At 38.6% G+C, this 21,071-nt stretch overlaps 1 protein-coding gene across 1 annotated transcript in view; it reads left to right on the top strand.

Moving 5' to 3' along the window:
* Nucleotides 1–21,071, top strand: part of LOC145985273 (uncharacterized) — a 102,629-nt gene that overhangs the window by 33,748 nt on the left and 47,810 nt on the right. The window contains exon 3 of the mRNA XM_083119092.1: nucleotides 18,019–18,158. Within this exon, the coding sequence (XP_082975218.1) occupies nucleotides 18,019–18,158 (140 nt within the window). The remainder of the gene's footprint in view (nucleotides 1–18,018; nucleotides 18,159–21,071) is intronic.

The raw sequence follows: 21,071 nt of genomic DNA, 5'->3' as shown, positions 1-21,071 counted from the left end.
GTGTCCCAAAATAATGTTTACACTCTTTGAACTTTAATAACAGAGAAACTATTAAATATGACTTGACTGGACTTTTTGCATTTGAAGCTGCGATGCCTATGCTGAGCATGTGTGAGAGCATATAGGCCTTCTTTTGTTTTTAGTCCCGTCACAGCCTGCCAAGCGATAGTCATTAGTGTACACAAAATGGCAGAGGTGAGAAATTTTTCTTTCGAGAAACGTAAGAAGAGTCGATAATTCATCCACATCTCCTGATTTAACACAGTTAAATTACTACCTGTGGGGAACTGTGTACGCCACAAAGCCAGACACACCGAGTGACGTGGAAACTGCAACTGAGACAACCTACGCTGCTTCCCTTCCCGCAGAAACCGTATCTGCTGTTTATCGATCTGTTCAGATTGCACATAATTTATTACTGCCAATATTGGTCATTTTGAACATTTCGAATGAACCGTATTGTTAGTTTATTATGTTTTTGCATCTTATTCACCTGTGGCAGTAGCGGAACAAGTAACAGGTAGAGTCAAGGCAGGTTGCTGTTTAACAGAGAGAAAAGAAGCAAAACAATACGCTCGGCTTTAATGAAATTCCGAGGAATATCAAGCATCCTAATGTATTTCAACCACAGAGCAGGAGTATCATGTTATCTTACAGAGTTGAACCAATTGTAGATAATAATTTTTCAGCACCTCTGAGCTTGAACTTACATTAGCATCTACTTCTGAATTGAGCAGGCTACCGATTATTGAACGTATCTCAGAAATATATTAATTTGCAATGCACTTTATTCTTCATGTAGCGTGAAGAGTGCTGCATAAACTATGAAATGACCCCTTGCGTCTCTGGCTATGGTTTTTACGGTTTGATTTCATTTTTTTTTCCAGTTTATATTACGTCGTTTTTCTGCCACCTTTGGCTAATCGCGAAGATGAGGACTGATGATGATATGGTGAGATGGATGAAGGGACAATGTGGACAACAACACGAGTCCCACAGAGGATTATACTGACTGAGAGTCCGCACGCCAGAGCCTGGCTAGTCTTCAAAATGCAGTCCAGGGTGTAGGTACTACTTGGAAGTAATGGCTTTTCCGCTGATCATAGGTTTAACAGTATTACCTCCGTAAATGATCTCAAGCAGGGGCTATTCCTCCTTGTAAGAAGTGAGGAACTTCCTACAGTTCATTTTTACTTATTTCGAGTTCTCTACTTTTTAGGAGTTTAATGTGTGTTATAAAATTATGAGCGCAATCTACGTACAATTGACTAGATTAGCTACTGTCAAGAGTTGACTGCTTTCGCACCACCAGCAGCCGAAAGACGATGGCCACAGGCTTTCTGCCGCTCGCTGAGGAATCACGGCGGTCATCCTACAGACAGATGGGTGAGGTGTGGAAGGGTCAGTGAAGGGAGGGGCGGCGAGGTTGCGAAGATCGGCGAGTACTGATGAACCAGCAAGTTGTTCGTCAATCAGCGTTGCCAATCCCAGCAAAATGGTACTAAACCAAGCACAGTTTGATATTTGTTGGCACTTAGCACCCTGCTTTTGACATAATGGTAAAATCTGCAAACGCCAGTCCCTGGGAGAGGAAAAATCGAATTCAATGGAATACGTTTTCAGGAAATAGAAATAATATTATGTCCAAATCTTATTTCTACTTCACCAGCAGACATGTTTCAAACAAAAGGGAGTACGCCGATCAAGCGACAAGCGTTTTTACAAACATGCCACGATCCATCTTCTATATTTTCTTCATCCTGCCCGATTTAGTTCGTCAGGAGATTTTGTGGTAGGATATCGGTGGAAATTTGGAGGTAAACAATTTTCTCAAACTTTTTTAAGTTCTATGTTGAACTCATGTTGTTTATTTCACAATTTTAAACAATTTTTGGGGGAAATTTATACTATTACATAACTGTTAAGAATAAATAACGCAAGTTCAAAACTCTAGAAAAGTAGATGCAGAATTACAATTATCCGAAAAAAGTAATTAATAATAAATCCTAGCACAATTTAGAAACATTTAGCATAATTTCGAAGTTTTAGCAGCACTTTTTTGTTATCGTGAATCCATTCGACGACAGGGAGGGAGAAGAAAATCGAAATTCTTGAAAAATCTGAAATATCGTTAATGTTATATTCGTCAGTTTTTATAGGTTCACATTTAAATATGTCATAGTTCAAAGTGAGGAGCAAGGGCCCCTTGCCCTACCTTGAGCATAGGCTTGCAGCTAACATTCTAAATGCAAAGGATAGTACAAGCGATACGTGTGAATGTAATTGAACGCATTTTTCAAACCTTTCTCGGTTTACCATAATTTCTTCCTACACTCCGAAAAAGTCACGAGTTGCCACTGATCTCAAGGATTTGTTGAAGGCCTGAATCTTCCATTAGATAACCAACACATCTCAGGAAGTTCATCTTGATATGAAGACCACCCAGCCTTAATTTGGGCTACTTCAGAGGAGTAGCTGTTTACACACTTTCTACTCGACTCAAAGTGGGATAGTGGCTGCAATTGTTGGGTGCTCTTTTGACAGAATGAACCATCGACGTCGTTGGCGATTTTAAAAAAAATTATCTGAAACTGTTTACACGCTTTTTTTGGCGAGAAATGAATACAATAATGCACGAGGACACTAGAGAGAAAACTAACTTCCTTGATTTTTCTATTTGGAATTGTCCTTGGTTGTCCGTAGAACGTAAATACTTTAATTTCAATTTTTCTTCTCCTGCGCCAAATACATCAAATCTCATCTTCTGTACTTATGGCCTCATACGCTCGTAGTTTGTTTTGTTTGGACACTCATATTCACGGTACAGTTCTATAAACTTTACGTTGTCGGACTTGTATCACCTCCTATTTATGGTTGATTTTTTTTAAATACAATTGTAATTTTTAAGCAAATGCACAACACTCTACCACCGCACAGACTTCATACTCTCCTCAGAAAGCGTTTACATTGATCGAGTGGTCTGTCGAGTTTCCGAGCGAGTGAAAAATCGGTGGGGGAGCAGTCCTTGGGCAGCCACTCGACTGTCCTGACTACTGGAGCGAGTACTGGCTCCAGTACTCTCCCCAGTTGTTTACACGAGGAGAAAAACTCGCTTTACCCTACTTGCTCCAGCTGCTCTCCCGTATACTCGACCAATGTAAGCCAGGCTATATTGTAATCAGTGCAAGTTACTGTGACTGAATAATTGATTGATTTGCTTTATTTTACTTCGCTTTTTGTGCCACTTTTGGTTAATTTGCGAAGATGGTGATGAGTGATGATATGATGAAATTGATAAATGGACACTCACAAACATCCATGCCCAGGCCGGGATTCGAACCCGAGACCCGTGGCGTTCTACTGTGACTGAAATGAAATTGTGCGTGTTAAATATATAATTTTATTCGAAATCTAACTCCGGTGGGTACGGGAGATCAAAAGTCAAAACTCCCGCCAGCTCACAGTCAAGAGGCAAAGGAGAACCATATTTGAGGAAGGCAGAATAAATATTAGTTTTCGCTTGGGGAAGTGGGACAATCGCCAGATACGTTAGAATCTCTAGACTTGAAGATCGATTTTCCTCTGGTAAAAGAGCGTTGCTCTTCTGAAACGTGGAAAAAAGTGAACGAAACAGCTTCTGCATTAGATTTGCCTCGTCTCGAATCTCGAAGGAGCCTGTTGCCATAGAAATTCACCAACCGAAAAACCAACAACGGCGCTTCCCATGCCAGGAACGTCTCCTGCAACGTTGAGATAAGGACGGCGTCGCCGTAAATAGTTGATAAATTTTCGAGCATTATTTCCATTCAACCTTTTGTTGGTTTTTCGTAGAGATCTGACTGACGTGTTGACGGAACAACTTTAAAAGTTTTAAAGTAACAGCAGGCGCGTTATAAAATAAAGAGTTAACTTACGTGGACGTCAAGGAGGATACACATAATAGTAAACGTGATAATTGACGTAAAAATGAAGCCTCAAGGAATGCCTATTAAATATGCAAAAAAAGTCATCTGGGTTTTTTAAAATTTAGTTTCTCATACTACTGAACTCTACAAAATGCAAAAAGAAAATAAATTGGCCATAAACAAAGTTCCTGGTGATACCAAGATTTTCAAATTCTGAAAATACAACCAGTCTATTCTCATGTCTAAAGTGATGTTTTCAACTACGTAGTGTTATATATTGCATGACGTACAAAATGTTAGAGATAATTTTTTCCTTGAGATATTTAGCAAAAATTAACAATAATATCATTAAGCAGATTAAAACAAAAAATAAAGTAAACCACTCATTCCAACTAGAGCAGGCAGTGGCGGCGATTAACTTCCAAAACTGGTACATAAGGTTTAGCATAGTGCGGGGGCAAAAGTGGCTAAAAGTGGAGGGGGGCAACTGCCTCCCCCTAATCGCCGCCACTGAGAGCAGGGGTAACTTAGCCGGGCGGCTTTTTTTAAAATTTACATGTTTAAGGGTATTTTTGTTAACATCCTGGAACCAAAGGAGCAAAGAAATAAAAGAGTAATTTTTATGATATCTGAAATGTCAAAGTTATTTAGCAAAATAGTGCTGGACGATATTTTTATTGGATGGAGTCAAGCCCCAAATTCTTTGCGCCCCCCCCCCCTTCTAAACGTTAGGCACTAAGTATCTTCCATTTTTACTTTATTATTTCTAGATGCGTTACAAAAATCATATATGCATGGACATCAAGAGTTCCCGTGGAAAATGAACATCAGCGTATTATTTCAACGTGTACTGCAGAGAACAGACCCTTTTCTAAGCAGTTAAATGAATGAAATTATTGTGTGACGGAGTGACGGTAACGGCAACGCGTTACTTTTAAGCAAATTAACGCTAACTATGACGCATTACTTTCTGACGCGAACTATCTGTAACGTTGATGCTTTACTTTCTGAAGCAAAGTAACGATAACTGTAACGCGTTACTTTTTGGAGCAAATTAACGGTAACTGTAACGCGTTACTTTCTGAAGCGAAGTAGCTCTAACGGTAATGCTTTACTTTTTGCAGAAAAGTAACGATAACTGTAACAACTTACTTTTTTGAGTAACTTGCCCAAATCTACTCACATTCCTGAATGATTTGCAATTCAAGTTCTGGATAGAGCTATGCGTAATACTTTTGAGCAATGCTAGTACAGGATATTACTCGATAATATGGAAAATGCCCCTAAGCGCAGTTGTACAAAAATGCACACGCGAGGTGTTATTGGTGTGAGAATCTGCAGTCAACAAGAAACGAGTAAGGTTTTAGTGAAGAAACTTACGACCTATAGCAATGTCTGAAATAAATGAACAAATAAAGGTGCAAAGGTGCGGTGAGTTTGGTGAAATTGTTTTGTTTGGCTGCCTGATTACATATATACATCCTGTACTACAACTTTTTTAAAAGTGGAAATTAGGCATTTTGGTGCTATTTGACCTCTAACATACGGACTTCCCCGATAGAGTCGTGGTACCGTCGTGGCATTGTGATCCAGAAATTCAAGGTTCGATACCCAGTGGAGATGCATAGTGCTTCTGATCAGACATCTATCTAGCTGAAGAAGGTCCAGTTACGATTAGCCTATACGTATCTGCCATCGTAGCGAAATCTTTGCCGCGAATTTATGATCCTAATATAACATTTGGAAGTAGTTCTAGCTTTCTCCGCCAGATAGAGCCACATTATTGATTTCTGTTTGGAAGTTTGCTGCACGATCTGGTGGAGAAAATTGGAACTTACTCGAGACTGTGAATCTGCCGTGTCGTATCTGTGACGATGCCTTCTATCTATCCAATCTCTCTCCCCCTCGATTCGAATTCCAATTTTTTCATCTTCATCGTCCTTCATCTTAACTTATTAAATAAGTAAATATATAATATTTTAGTTTATGTTATTCTTTACTGTTATTTCCATTGTTATTTTTCCTGTTATTTCCATTGTTATTACATTCCAATGTAAAATGTCCAACGTTGTACAGGGAGGTTATTTCAGTCGTTCACCGCCAGCGTGACGGCCGTTCCGCGGACTCTTCATGCAACAGGTCCCGGCAAATTGCGTTCAGGAAGTCCGTAACAGAAACCGCTTGTTTTGTAATGTTTCCACTTTTCACAATTACAGTTACAATTACAATTGAAATAAGCACGTACCTTGTCGCACGGATGCAGGAAAAGGTGTCCTCCCAAATACAAATATTTCCGGCACCTTATTTCTGACATCTAATCTTAGATTAGACATCGCTACTTTATCCTCAGTTGACAGAAAGGGAAGACAGCATCCCGGCGCATAAAGCAAACCGAAAGCGTAAAATGATATTTAAAAGTAATAATAATGATGATCACTAACCTCCTGTGTTATAAGAGATGTTGAAAATGACTTCCTTCAACAGCAATACAACACGTTTCTTAGGTTCAAGAGATCCTGTCTATCGTAATCCCTGACCACTTTTCTACAAGAATTCTTTTTCACGTAATTATCGTACATAAAAACTCTATGTTCAAGACTATATTTGTTTAACGACATAAGTAATGAATGAATAACAATTAACACACAATAAAGCACTGGCCACGAGTAAGCACATTACAATAACACAGTATAAGCAACACGCGTACTGTTGAACGCAAACAGAATTGAACATGAACGAACACTGACGTCTGGTAGCCGACAGTGTTGCTAACCATTTTTCGGCAATGTCCCTACAGACGTAGTCAAAATGTCCCTACAACTGACCAAATGTCCCTACGCCAAGTAAAGTGACTAAAAAAAAACACCTCATGAGCATGCAAACAGAAGATAAAATATACACATTTACTTACCAAATCTTTCTGCTCGGTGCTTCCACAATTAATGAAGGAGCGAATTTACAATACAGGACCTCTCCCCGATTTTTTGTAATATTTCGCATACTCACTAATTGAGGCCTCCTAATCACGAATTTGAAGTTAAAATTTGGGGGGTCACGTGTAGAAATTGCAAAATAAGTGACATTGAGTGGTCCGCGATCGGCACGATTGCTTATTATTTACCGGAAGATTTTGTGTTTCCAATACTTAAAAAACGAAATATACATTCCTGATATTACTACGACCCCAAATTTTAACTATGTTTGCCTATCCTAACCTAACCTAACCTAACCGTACCTGAATGGTTCGTGGGGCTATCCGTCAATGGTTTGTTGGGCTACCCGTGCATGTTTTTTTCGAGCCCAAATTTTAACTATGTTTGCCTAACCTAACTTAACCTAAACTTACCGAGAATGGTCAGTGGGGCTATTCCTGAATGGTTTTGCGGTAATTGTGATTACGAACCGATAAAAAATATTATTTTCGTAGCACTTTAACGGCAAACGTTCATCATCGAAGACGCCATTTTCGTATCCTGCAATTTTATGATTGATGTACTGTTGCCAAATTTACCTGTAATCAAATCAGTTCTTCTACATCGTGATTGTCGCTGTCACATGTAAGCACGTTCTTTGGGCAATATACTGAAATCCATAAGTTTATTAATTAGCCCACAGCCATCCTCCTGCACACTCCACCTAACAATCTGTACAACATTAACAACTTTTTTACTGTTCTCTTCCGCCATTCTTACACGATCCATGATCTCCAAGTATGAAATCAACAGTGTGGCAACGCTGTAGACAGCGTAACTAATTGTAATTTGTTCATATCAACAAATATGGCTACCATACTTGTACACGGAGAATCATTGCGAGAATTGAAAAGCTTATTTTACAACTTCTACACGTTAATGAACATTTTTTCCCCCTCACCCCAACATGTTAACTTGAGATAAATAATCACGAATAATTATTTCGTGAGTATAAGACGTAGCATAGAAATTACAGAAGGGTCCGGTATTGTAAATTCTTGCCTTAATGAATAATAGGGGTGTGCTGGACAGAATTTTTTGGGTCGGGACGGGATCGGGACGGTAATTTTTTTAAATCCCGACATTCGGGACTGAAAAATTTGCAATTTCCCGACCAAGTCGGAAAATTTTCTGGACGGGAAATGTTCGAAATTTCCCGAAGCACTGGAAATCTCGAATTTTACAAGTCATTTTCACTTTAAGTGATTGTTTTTGCATTTCTAGAATAAAAACTTACAACTTTCGATAAGTTCCAGAAACTTACAAGGCAGAAAACGTCGAGAATTAACGACTTTTTAAAGTAAAGAATCCAGCACACCCCTAATGAATAACGTTGAGTCGTTTACTGTTGATTATGTTATTTGAAGTCATACATGCTGCTGCTGTGAAGAGATAGATGTTGGTTGGTGATGCTGTATTTCCTGCATTCTTTAACAATTTTGGTCCCATTTTATTTCCCTTTTTTGTTTTTGTATCACTTAACATTGAAAATATTCTTTCCGTTTCCGCGTTAGAATGCGGCAATGTTAGCACTATTTTCGCGAGAGTGGAAATGTTTTCAAAAAGGAACTTGCCTTGAAAGTTTTTGGTAACCGATAACATGTTCCAAAATTCTGATGGAGATCTGTTAGTTAGTTCTTTTTTCTCCTCCTCGCTAAAGTATCCAGATAAACTAATTCATAAAATGTAATTTACCAAGATTGAAAAAAGTACCTACGTTTTCCCTCATTTGGCAAAATCTGTCCCTACGTTCCTACGCGGGCGAAATTTAGTGAAAAGTCCCTATGCGTAGGGACATGTCCCTACGGTTGGCATCACTGCCGACACGTGCAGTATGAAGCGCCCTCTCGCGGCTGACAACTCACCCAACCCCCGATAAGCTGCAGGCGCTGTCGCGACAACTGAGAATAAAGTAGCGATGACTAATCTAAGATTAGATGTCAGAAATAAGGTGCCAGAAATATTTGTATTTGGGAGGACACCTTTTCCTGCATCCGTGCGACAAGGTACGTGCTTATTTCAATTGTAATTGTAACTGTAATTGTGAAAAGTGGAAACATTACAAAACAAGCGGTTTCTGTTACGGACTTCCTGAACGCAATTTGCCGGGACCTGTTGCATGAAGAGTCCGCGGAACGGCCGTCACGCTGGCGGTGAACGACTGAAATAACCTCCCTGTATATTTGGAATTCTGTGGTAAATGAATGAATAAATATTATATTTATTATTGAAGATTATCGTGGTTTACATTAACAGAAATAAGTCTCAATCTTATGTAATATAGGCTTAGGGTAAATATAAGTACAAAATTTATACGTACTTGATAATTAGAATTATATAATAATTTTATGTCAGTATTAAATTATTTTCAGTTCTAATTACATCGGGCGGGCGTCCTCAGCTTTTCCCGTAGCTTTCCTCTGCCAAATGCAGTCGAATGCTAGGATGATACTTTTAACGAATGCTAAAAATGGCCATTTCTACTCATTGATGACTGATTGAATGATTCACCTTTAGGGATTACAATAATCCATGGTTCCGTCAATGTTACATGATTTTTAACATTTTTATAAGCAATACAATATAATTTTCATGTAAGTAATTAAAACTATGCAAGTACTAAATACAATGCATTCGTGCAAGAGTACATTTTTTTTCAATATGCAGTATCATTACAATGCACTTACATAAATAATTGGATATTCATGGACACACACCCACACACATATGTATATATATATATATATATTCAAATAAAGTGAAATAGATCTCCTTGCAGTTGTGCATCAAGGTATTCAGCTACAGAATAAAAATAATGTTTTAGTAACAGTTTTTTAATGTTTTTCTTAAAAGTCGAAGAGATTCATTGATTTATAATTTTCAGGTAATTTGTTGTACATTACAAAACCTTTATGATAAATACTGTTAGTTGAGCGGTTTGTTTTGTGTCTCTACAGATGAAAACAGTGGGAATTTCTTGTTTGGTATCTGTGAACTTCATGGTTTTTGGTATATTTTGATTGGTTTGACTGGATGGAAATTTGTGTCTTTTTTTTATGACAAGATTCTTAGTGTAGCAAATAATGGTTTACAGGATATAAAGCTAGGCACAAATTCCATGATTCTTACAATCCTTTTCTGCATTTTAAAAATTTCATTTATCTTTAGCGAGTATCCCCACACAAGTATCGCAAAGGATATTATTGATTCAACATAAATGATATAGCATGAATATTGTTTTCTGATTTATAATATTTCTTACTGCTCTGATCATGTAGCACATTTGAGTCAATTTACTTAGAAGAATATCGGTGCGTTTATTGCATGTTAGTTTTGAATTTATTCATAGTTCTAGGAGTTTTGTGTTTGTAACATTTATTATATTAAAGTTGTTAAGTTTCACTTGAAAGTTGTAGTCTGTCTTTTGTGAGTGTTTAAAGTGCATGAAAGTCGATTTGGCTGTGCTTAATGCTTTGATGTAGCCACTGTGTTTAGTTTTTCAGCTATACTATCTACGTACTTGTAATTGTAATGCTTCTGGATTCTTGCAGCTAACAAATATACTTGCATCATCTGCATACAGAAATGTATCGGATGGTGTCACTAACTGAGGCATGTCATTGATAGGAGTGAATTTCTCGTGTCGGAATGTTGGGTTCGAGCCAAGAACAGAGCATGGATATTCTTCTTCTACTTTTTTACTAGCCACAAACAGTTAACACATTAGAGCAAGCTGATTCGGGCACAACTTCTAATACGCTTACTTGCATAAAGCACTGAAATATATTGATCGGCTTAATAGTCCAGCTGAAAATGAATGCCAGATGTATGTGTGAGTGTGTGTGTGTTTGTGTTTTAGAGACTGTTATTCTTGTAACTTTTTCTTTTGCATTTCTTCTTTTTTAAATACTTCCCATTATGTAGTCTTCTAAGTTTTATCGTAAATTACATTCTAACGTCGTTTTCACGTTCAGAAGACACAATGGGCTCTTATGGGCAATGCTTTTCTTATGGGAAATACGAGCGCGGTGTTGTCAAATTTCTGGATTTACAAATTTATCTTAAGTAAAATTGGTACCTGCAGTTTTGCAGGAAATTTTGTAGAGAATACGATGGTGAACACAAAAAACTGGTAACTTGCTTACATAATTTTAGATAAATTAAAAACGCAAATTTTCTGTGAAAACACAATTTTTACATTGTTTTCATTCCTAACGTTGAAACATGCCGTAAAATTGAAGCTTTCATTATGAAAAAAATTGACACTGTTTTTTAATTGTCATAGATGACGGTGGTACTCAGAATTTATCAATACTTTAAAGCATATTTGCATTAAAAAATATTCAAATAAAGTATGTGGAGATTTTTTATATTCGTGCAGTAGAAAATGTCGTCGCTGGACATTTTTTGTTCCGTAATTCCAAGTAAAAACTTCCAGCGACAAAGTTGTGGAGAAAATAATGAAATTATTTTTTATAACCACTCAAAGGTTCCCAGAAATATTAGTTCCATGCATTTGGAGATCTTTTTAACCCGAACCGCGCGTGAAGTAAGGAGACGTTGTCTGGCCATCTTGAGCTGACTCACCGCAGCATTCTGGCTAATCACCACCAAGTTTTCGAGTAATTTTATTTCCATTCAGTAAAAATATTAACTTCATTCAGTTTGTTATAATAGAATTGAAATTACTTAAATTTAATAATTGACAATTATTTCCAATGCTGCTGTTGTGATCAACATTAGTGCTGTCGCAAATACACGTTGTTTTCGTTTACATTACTGTCGACATTAATACTGAAATGAAGATCACCTTTCAGTTTCCAACGTACACATAAATTCATAGACACCATATTAACCTTTGAAAGGCTTTCCAACACGTGACAAAATATGGGGCTTCAAGATAGAAATATGACATGCCTTGCTTGAGTCATTCACGTCTTATCAGTTCACGTGGGCCATAACTCATTTGTTTGTTTGGGTTGCAACTTAATCTAACCCATGTGCCAGGTTCCCCTTACTTGAGTGAGAGATCTGCTTTGGTCTGTTTAGACTTTTTCCCTCTCCCGAAAAAGTGTTTTCAGTTGTGTGAGCTCTCAGTGATTTTTATTTTTTAAAGTGATTTCTGAAGTGTCATATTCGTGCATTACACTCGCGTGTGTAGTGATCGCAATGGATCATAGTAAAAAGGGTAACTGTAACGTTCACAGTATAATATTAATATTAATAATTACATATAATTATCATTATATATACAAAATATGTAACACCTTCATTGTGAAGGAAGGTCATCATTTCCCGGCGACATGAGCTAGCGCTGTATTGGCAACACTGTGCGGTTTCTCCATAAGCGCCGTTGTGTCTTCTGAACGTGAAAACGACTCTAGATGTGGAAAGAAAGGCCCACAGCTTAACCTTCGTCGTGAAAAGAACAAGGCGAAATAAATTAATGTCATTCGAGAGAAATGCACCAGTAAATGACAACTTATAAAGATGCATTAATGTCATTTGAATTCACATTGGCTTAAAAATAGCGGCGAATTGTAGGTGCAGCCATCTGTCATTAAAATCAATCGATGAATATTAAAAATTGCATGATGGGTAGTCACAGTGCTGCTTGCGTCGATAGGTGCGCTATTTTGATCCGGCTTGTTAAGAATACAGATATTCGGATATGCGTAGTATGCATGGGTGCCAACCTCTTAATAGAATATTCACCACTTCTGATCTGTCACTAATACTAACTTGAGCGTAACTTCAACTTCCTAAGGATTGTTGTTAATGCTGTCTGTATAAATCTTGCATACAACTCTTACATCAGAATTTTTATCTTGGGGGGGGGGGTGTAACGTCGTTTTTAGAGGTGTGTAAATGTATATTTAGCACCAAAATGCCCATAAATTGGATTTTGCTGAGAAAATCTATGGTGGTCTCGACAAAATTTGGCGGGCGTATGTTGTTTTGTTGTGTGCGGATAAATTACTGATTCCAGTAGTTTGCGTGGATGTCTAGTTAACAATGCATGTCATGAGTTGAGATATATATTGCTAGTTCTTACGGATGTAGCACAAATCTAAGGAGGTTTGTTGTATTTACTTCTACAATGAACAAGTATTTCCTGTCAATATTATCAAAATTCTTGACTTTATCTTGGAAACCAAGTCACATTAGTGTAAGCTAACATGCTAATCGCTAAATGTCTCTAAACTGTATTGTTCACAAATAACTATCATGTCAAGTACTGAAAAACTAAACAATTCAACTAATGAAACTGCAAAAAGAAATATCCCCGAAAATCTGGCTTATCTAACTAACCAACTCTCTAGCCTTCTTAAACCCAAAGGTTTATGGCTACAGCAACACGAGCCTTCCATCTGTCCCTATCCTGGGCAAGATGAATGTAATCTTTTCCATCCTTACCGATTTCCTTTAGGTCCATCTCAACGTTATCCCTCCATCTTCGTCTTGGCCTTCCTACAGGTCTCTTACCATCACGTTTCCCAACAAGAATCCTGTAAACTCTTCTTTCCTCTCCCATTCGAGCCACATGGCGTGCCTGACTTAACCTCATAGTTATTTTATTTGGAACTTAGAATATCATTTTTAAAATTACATTTTAACATGTAGATATGATTTAATGTATTTTTTGAAAATATATCTTATTTGGTGGTTTAGGGACTTTTCCACTCCAATAGTTGGCAACAAGATTTCTGCAACTTCACCTTTGCTGAAATCAAGGCCTAATTCTAGAAGCCAGATAAGCTTTCAGTTAAAGCTGTTCAAACAAAGGAAGGCAGTGAAAAATGAATCCACAATCATTGTCTATCTTAGTCGAACTGTTATCGATCTCCTCCTCGATGAATGATTCACGTGACCTTGGCCCAACGTCTTGTACAGTGACCGTTAACTTAGAAGGGGGCGGGGCAATTGTCCTTCACTTAAACGGTGCAAGGGAAGTCTGTCGCCAGAATCCACATGTTTTGTTGTCCGAAGACCCCCCCCCCCTTTCCGTGGGGCTCTTTCGTGCCCGGAATGACAGGCTCTTTATTCATTGATGGTGACCTTCAGCCGATATGACCTCATTCTGGAATGGGGGTGACGTGTGTTTTGTCAAGACTGGTGGTTGAAAGTGATTTGCTACTGATCGATAAAAAGGATAATACCTGTAAACTTGTGCTCTTTGGTTAAATACCATTCATATTTAACGGGTTCGCGTTTTCTTCAATGTAAAATATTCTCTCTTTCTTCTCCCCTCCTCCTTTCTCTCTCTCTCTCTCTCTCTCTCTCTCTCTTCCTCTCTGTCTTTTGCCTGCCGCAACCGAATTGCGCACACTTTAGATACAGAATTGCGCACAAATCTCACTGACCTGTTTTGCGCACAGATTTTGATCGAACGTTGCCACTTTGATAGCTTTAACTTGTCACGGTATCTAGTGACATGTAAAACGCAGTTCGATAAAAATTATTTTTTGTTTATTGATTCATTTTATGCACCAACTTGAAAGTGTGAGGTTGTTTATTTTGTGAATAAACTTGTATCCGAGCCAGACGTCGGGAGTTGAGAGATGGGGTTTTTCTTGAGTGACAGCCGCCGCTTAGAACATGACATATTTGCACCAACGCGGAGATAAGGAAATATTATTTTCGCCGCTACCGAGCTTGAGTTGCAGCAGGCGTTCGAACCCATGTTCACGGATGACCAGAGATACCAGCTGGAGCTCACGCCTGCAAGTATCGAAGACGCCTCGGTGACCGAGTTTCAAGACAATGGACACAGGTCATTCGCATCTCCTCCAAAAGCGAAGCCAAGCTACCTGAGCGTGGGTTTCAACGGACGATTTTGAATCTCTCTTAAATACGCGGTGCTACCATCCCAGAGACAGTTTTTACCCGGATTTCATAGAGAGAGCATCTCCGCGCTACACTCTCGCGTGATCATTGCTTTGTGTCCGTGAACTTTGTTTCCTTACGTACTGTGAGCGACTCGCAGATAGGGAGTTACCAGTGTGCGCCTTATTTTGGTGAAGATTACGCGGTGATTTGTTTTTGCCAAGCGTGGACTACATAAGGATGGAGGGCTAAAGAAGATTGAGAAGGGAGTCTGTCGACTTCCCTGACCCCGCAACGATGCATCGCCATCTTCCGATGAAGCCAGTCAGCCAACGCCAAAGACGACATCAAAGCCAAACACTGCCCAAAGCCCGAAGGACGTCTTCAGAACGACGCCAATCGAAGCCCATCACCAGAGAGAGAGAGATTGAAGGACGACTCCAGAACGACGCCGATCGAAGCCAGAGGGAGAGATTGAAGGACGACTCCAGAACGACGCTTCCAGAACGACGCCGAATCGAAGCCCGCCACCAGAGATATCCCGACCGGCGCGTGACCACGTACACCCGACGCTAGTGACAAGAGGAAAGCCCGAAGTACTAAGGAGGTGCAAGTACAAAAGATCGTCGCAATTATTCTTCGTCGCGATCGACCTTGGAGGACTATTTCGCCACAAAGGAACCGTGTGCAAGTCCCGCGTCCAGGAGAGATGAATGACCACGCCATGTAGCAGAGTCTGGTACAGTATACTTCAGAGGGTCTCGTGTTCATGTAAACGTGCGTCGTTAGTATCAACACCGTACAGTTAACGCCGAAGCCTCACTTATTTGCAAAGTTACTCAGGAAACCCAGAACCTAACCCCGCGTCTCGTAATTTTTTGTATTGTTATAAAAAAGAGTTATTTCATGTTCAGATGTTCTAATTTAATTGTCTGCATTCAGGGTTAGAAGCTCCATTTCATTTCTTTAATATTTAGTGTAAATTGTCAAAGTGTGCTCCATTTCTTGTGTAACCGACCGCCCCGTCGCGCCATTTAACTTGTCAATAGTTGACTGATGAGTCCTTTTTTATTGTGGAAAGCGTAGTTGTTTTTATCGCAAGGTCGTGTGCGTGAAATAGTATTTATTTGTTGCATGGTGGTTTTTAAGGTAATTTTTGCTCGCGCCGACGATTGATTAGTGTATTCCGGCAGCTGGAGCCAATTAAGTTTTTGCATCACTATGTAATTGAGTAGTTGTTCTCATTGGACGAGAGAGGCTTGTGTGCAATACCCCCGTCCGAGAAACTCGTATAAGGTCGTGCTTACGACTCGATCCACACGTTCATGCGAACGAAAGATTTAACCACGCCGACCCAATTGTCTTAGTTAACCGCTTTCCGAGGGCTGGCATTTAAGTTAATTTAAAAGAGCACAGGAGCTGGCAGACAAATGCACTAAATTCACATAAAGGTTTAAAAAATTAAAATGAATGATATGTTAATGAGATCCATGATTTGTATCCATACTTCACATGTAAAAATACCTCATGTGTGTGAAAGAGAGATAGAGTGAATGTTGTGAGAGTGAGGAGGCTTTGTAAACAGTTGTTGATTGCAATATTCTTTTGTTGTTACAATATATATTCACTTTTTACCGTTCGTCAGTGTTGTTATTTGACGTTTTTCAGGTACCAGATACTATGCTATTAGTGTTTTATGATTGTTCGAATCTACATATCAAAGGTAAACAAAACAGTGTAACATTTCAAGGTATTAATCTCCGCCTCGCAATAGTATGACAATAAACGACCGTCTCAGTACCGAACTTGATAACTGGACCGTGAGTCACGACCGGTTTCCCGTACACATAACGACGTTTGGCCCCGTGCCGGGGTATGATTGACACGTCATTTCGGGGGCCGTGTGTGCACTCGTTACAAACTTCTGTGCGCAAAACTGTTTTTTTTTCTTTAAACAAGAAGAGAGAGAGATAAATTAGAAATAAAATAGTAAATCTCTTAAGGATTAGATAAAAATATATTTTGCTAGTAAATGTAGCAAGTCAATACCAATACCAATACCAATTTACTCAAACTCAAATTTTAGGTTAGGTTAGGTTAATGCCTAATGGTTATCCTCTATGCCTATCTAATGCTACCCTTCCAGGAAAAACACGTGTAAGTACACACACACACACACAAACAAGCACAACAGAAGTGAGAATGGCTTGAGAACTTTTTACATCTGACAACATAGCCTCATTTTTTTTGTGCGCAATCCTGTACATTGTGACAGCTTGTCAACGGCTTATCAGATACCACTGATAAAACCGGAAAAGTTTGCGCAATCCGGCTGTAGCCCTGCCCTTTTGCCAGCCCTTGGAGCGGAGGGGTCAGCGCAACACGCTAATCAAAGATGAATGTCTGTCTCTTCACCATAGCAGGGTTAGGTGGTAGAGCAGCCTACGGCTGAACCTCGCCTGCTAAATAAAGGAATTACTATTATTATTATTATCTTCATCATCATCCCCATCGTCGCAATTAACCCGATAGGTAAGAAAGGGACGTTAAATAACCAAAATAGAAATTGGAATTCCTTCTCTTTCTCTCTCTCTCTTATTCTCTTTCTCAATTCTTCGTTTTATTTTTTCTTGCTCATTGGACCTTCCTCCTTCACTCTTCAGCTGTTAAACTCTCCACTTCCTCTTTCTCATTCTAGGGCCTCCCCGATGGCGCAGTGGTAGCGTCGTCACCTTGTAATCAAGAGGTCCCGAGTTCGGTACCCGGTGAAGGCTCATAGTGGTTCGGATCCCACTTTAAACTGTAGGTCCAGTCCCGATTAGTCTTACTGTGCATAAAGTGGACTTTCAACACCAATTCAATTCAATCAATCAAAACCCTTTCTCATTCTGTTTCTTTCTCGTAATGTTGTGTAGTGGAGGGCAGAGCAGGCTGTATTCTGCGCGTGTGATTAATCAGGGTGTAAATCTCATTTTTACTATTTTGAAACCTCCTGAAACCACTTAGATATGATATGAAAACATAAAGTTATTGTAGAGTCTGTATTTTACACTCTTTTTCTTCAATGCATCGCGTTTTTCACTATTGGTTACTCTGCTGAAATAATAATTAACTGACCTTATTTTTTATATCCACTGCAAAAGTTATAAGCTTTCGGTTTTTGTCTAAGAGGAAATGAACGATGACTGATCTGTTCGACCCTTCCCCCGTCCGACGTCCATGCCCTAAAGAATGATGGTGTTTTTCATCGCCATGCTGAGAATTCTGTTCGAAATGACATATTTAATTTGCTAATATTTTTTTTATTATTTCAGGTTCTGCCAGGAACTCTGTCGTTCCCCCGAGGACACCTTCCCCTTACCCCGCGGGCACGAGGGGCCCCCAGGTCAACTTGGGGTTCAACTGCACGTGGTCGGAGGCTGGGTCTCGGCGTGCGAGCAGCAACGTGAGTCAGGTATGTCAGTTGTCCGTTATTCAATTTCATCTAAAGCTCGACCGGCCAAAGAATAAACTGCAGGAAATCCAGACTTTTGTCCTCCAGCTGTGGGACTTTCAAGGGAGGAAAAAGATGTGTTGCCACACGCCTGATTTTGGTCCAGTCGTACCTTTTGCTGTAAATGGGTTGATTGATTGATTTGGTGTTTTAAGTCCACTTTATGCACACTAAGGCTAATCGGGACTGGACCTACAGTTTAAAGTGGGATCCGAACCACTGTGTGCCTCCACCGGGTATCGAATCCTAGACTCCTTGATTACAAGGCGATGACGCTACCACTGCGCTGCTGTCAATGGGGCTGTTCATGCCAAACTTTTCCGCTAGAGGTGCCACCCCATGTTTTGTCCCTAAAGAATTTCGTTCGTCATCTGGTTGCTCTAAGCTTTACATTGGAACGCGATATGATGGCTATTCAAATGTTATTTTCAACGAAGGTAAGAATTTCTCGCGCAAATCGATAACAAAAGTGCGTTTAGCAAACCTTTAAGATTATGTAGAAAGTCATAAGTTTCCGAAAATTACATTCTCCTGAACCTAAGAATTAATCTATTAAAGCGCAACGGCAGGGTAGCTCAGCGCGCTAAATATAGAGTGTTTATGCAAAAAGAGCACTAAACTTGACGTAATTTTGGTCGCCCCTAGCTGCCATGGGTCTAACTAACTAACTAACTAACTCTCTAGCCTTCTTAAACCCGAAGGTTTATGGCTGCAGCAACCCAGGCCTTCCATCTGTCCCTATCTTGAGCAAGATCTATATACTCTTTTCCATCCCTACCTATTTCCCTTAGGTCCATCTCAACGTTGTCCCTCCATCTTCGTCTTGGCCTTCCTACAGGTCTCTTACCATCAGGTTTCCCAACAAGAATCCTGTAAACTCCTCTTTCCTCTCCCATTCGTGCCACATGGCCTGCCCACCTAAGTCTTCTTGATTTAATTATTCTAATAATATCTCGACATGAATACAAATTATGTAGTTCTAAATTATGTAACCTTTTTCACTCACCTGTCTCCTCATACCTTTTAGCTCCAAAGATTTTCCGAAGGATCTTATTTTCAAATACTCCCAATTTATGTTCCTCTTTCAATGTAAGGGACCAAGTTTCACACCCATATAATATTACAGGCAAAATTACTGTTTTGTATATTTTAACTTTTAGTTTCTTAGATATTAAACGAGAAGACAAAAGTTTATGAAGAGAGAAGTAACATGCATTTCCTGAATTAAGACTACTTTTTATTTCCTCTTTAATATAATTTTCATTTGTTAATATTACTCCTAAGTATTTGAATTTGGAAACTCGTTCAAACGAGTTGTTATCAATAATTAGATTTTGATTATTACCTAACACTTGGCTTCGGCCTGTAAGCATATATTTAGTTTTCTCTTTGTTAACTTCCAAACCTATCTCTTTAGCAGTTTTGAAAAATATTTTAGCATTATTGTTAATTGTATTCACATCATCCCCCAGTAAGTCTACATCATCTGCAAATGCTAACAACTGAGTCACACCATTTAATTTTAGTCCTTCTTTAGTTTCTTTTACCTTCCTAACAGCATATTCTAAGGCAAAATTAAAAAGCAATGGAGATAATGCATCTCTTTGTTTTAACCCATCATGAATTGTAAATTTGTCAGACATATTAACACCCACACGAATTTAACTTTCTGTTTCACTGGTGCATATTTTTATCATACTAACAAGCTTCTTAGGTATTCCAAACTCGACTAATATATTATATAATTTATCTCTTTTGACCGAATCATATGCTTTTTTTAAATCAATGAATAGCTGATGGACATTTTGATTATATTCCCACATTTTTTCAAGTGTCTGTCTGATGTGAAAAATTTGATCTGTAGTTGATCTGTTACGTTTAAATCCTCATTGATAATCACCTATAATTTCATTAGCATATGGTGTTAGTCTTGTTAAAAGAATGTTAGACAATATTTTGTATGTTGTTGAGAGTAGAGAAATTCCACGGTAATTATTGCAGTTCATTTTATCACCTTTTCTAAACACAGGAACAATTATGGATTCTTTCCACTGTTGAGGGATTTCTTCTTTATTCCATATATGCCATGGGTCTATAATACAAAAATTTACATTTTTACACTACGCTTTTATGTTTCCTCTTGTTGCGACTTGCGAGTATGTGTAATTCAACAGCAGGAGTAGGAATCGAAGAAACTTCCCCCAATTACAAATAAAAATGTATTAAGTGAGTAAGTACATGCCATTATTATACACTGTGCATTATCCGATAACTTAATATCGACATATGTTTTCTTTGTAATAAGCAGAGATTTTCCCCTGGTATTTTCGTCGTTTTTGGCGTGGGTTACAAACAATTTTAGAATTATAATTCCTGTAAATAAGAAAGCCCTAGAGCTTGCGAGACATGAAACAGAATATAAAATATTTTTTGTAATAACTATTCTTCTCGATAAATGTGTATGTATAAAATAGAGAACCATATTTACTAGCCATGAGGAAAAATGTGATATCACGTAAAAAAGGAGCCAGTTATTAATAACAACTATAAAAATAAAAGCACAGTCGCGTGGAATTATTATGGATTATTCTTTACCAGATTCATAAGAAAAAAGCACTTAAATTGTGAAAATTGCAAGTGACATAAACAGGTGCTGTGCAAATTTTAAGGTTTTTTTAAGTTTCCATATCTTTTCGTATTATTAAAATTCTTAGTTTCACAGCACTGATTATTTATCTATCATGTTCCGACATAATTTCAGAGGTTAAGATTACAATTTAATGTAATCGCAGCACGTTCAGCATCAAATTCCCCATGTATTTAAATGGGAGAACAATTGCCCATCAAGAGCGTGGGGACACAACATGGGTGCTG

This window comes from Lepisma saccharinum, chromosome 3 (genome assembly GCF_977018435.1).
Source record: "Lepisma saccharinum chromosome 3, izLepSacc3.1, whole genome shotgun sequence".
Taxonomy (NCBI): Eukaryota; Metazoa; Arthropoda; class Insecta; order Zygentoma; family Lepismatidae; genus Lepisma; species Lepisma saccharinum.
Note: the sequence above shows the minus strand (reverse complement) of the source record. Positions and strands in the feature narration are given on the sequence as shown.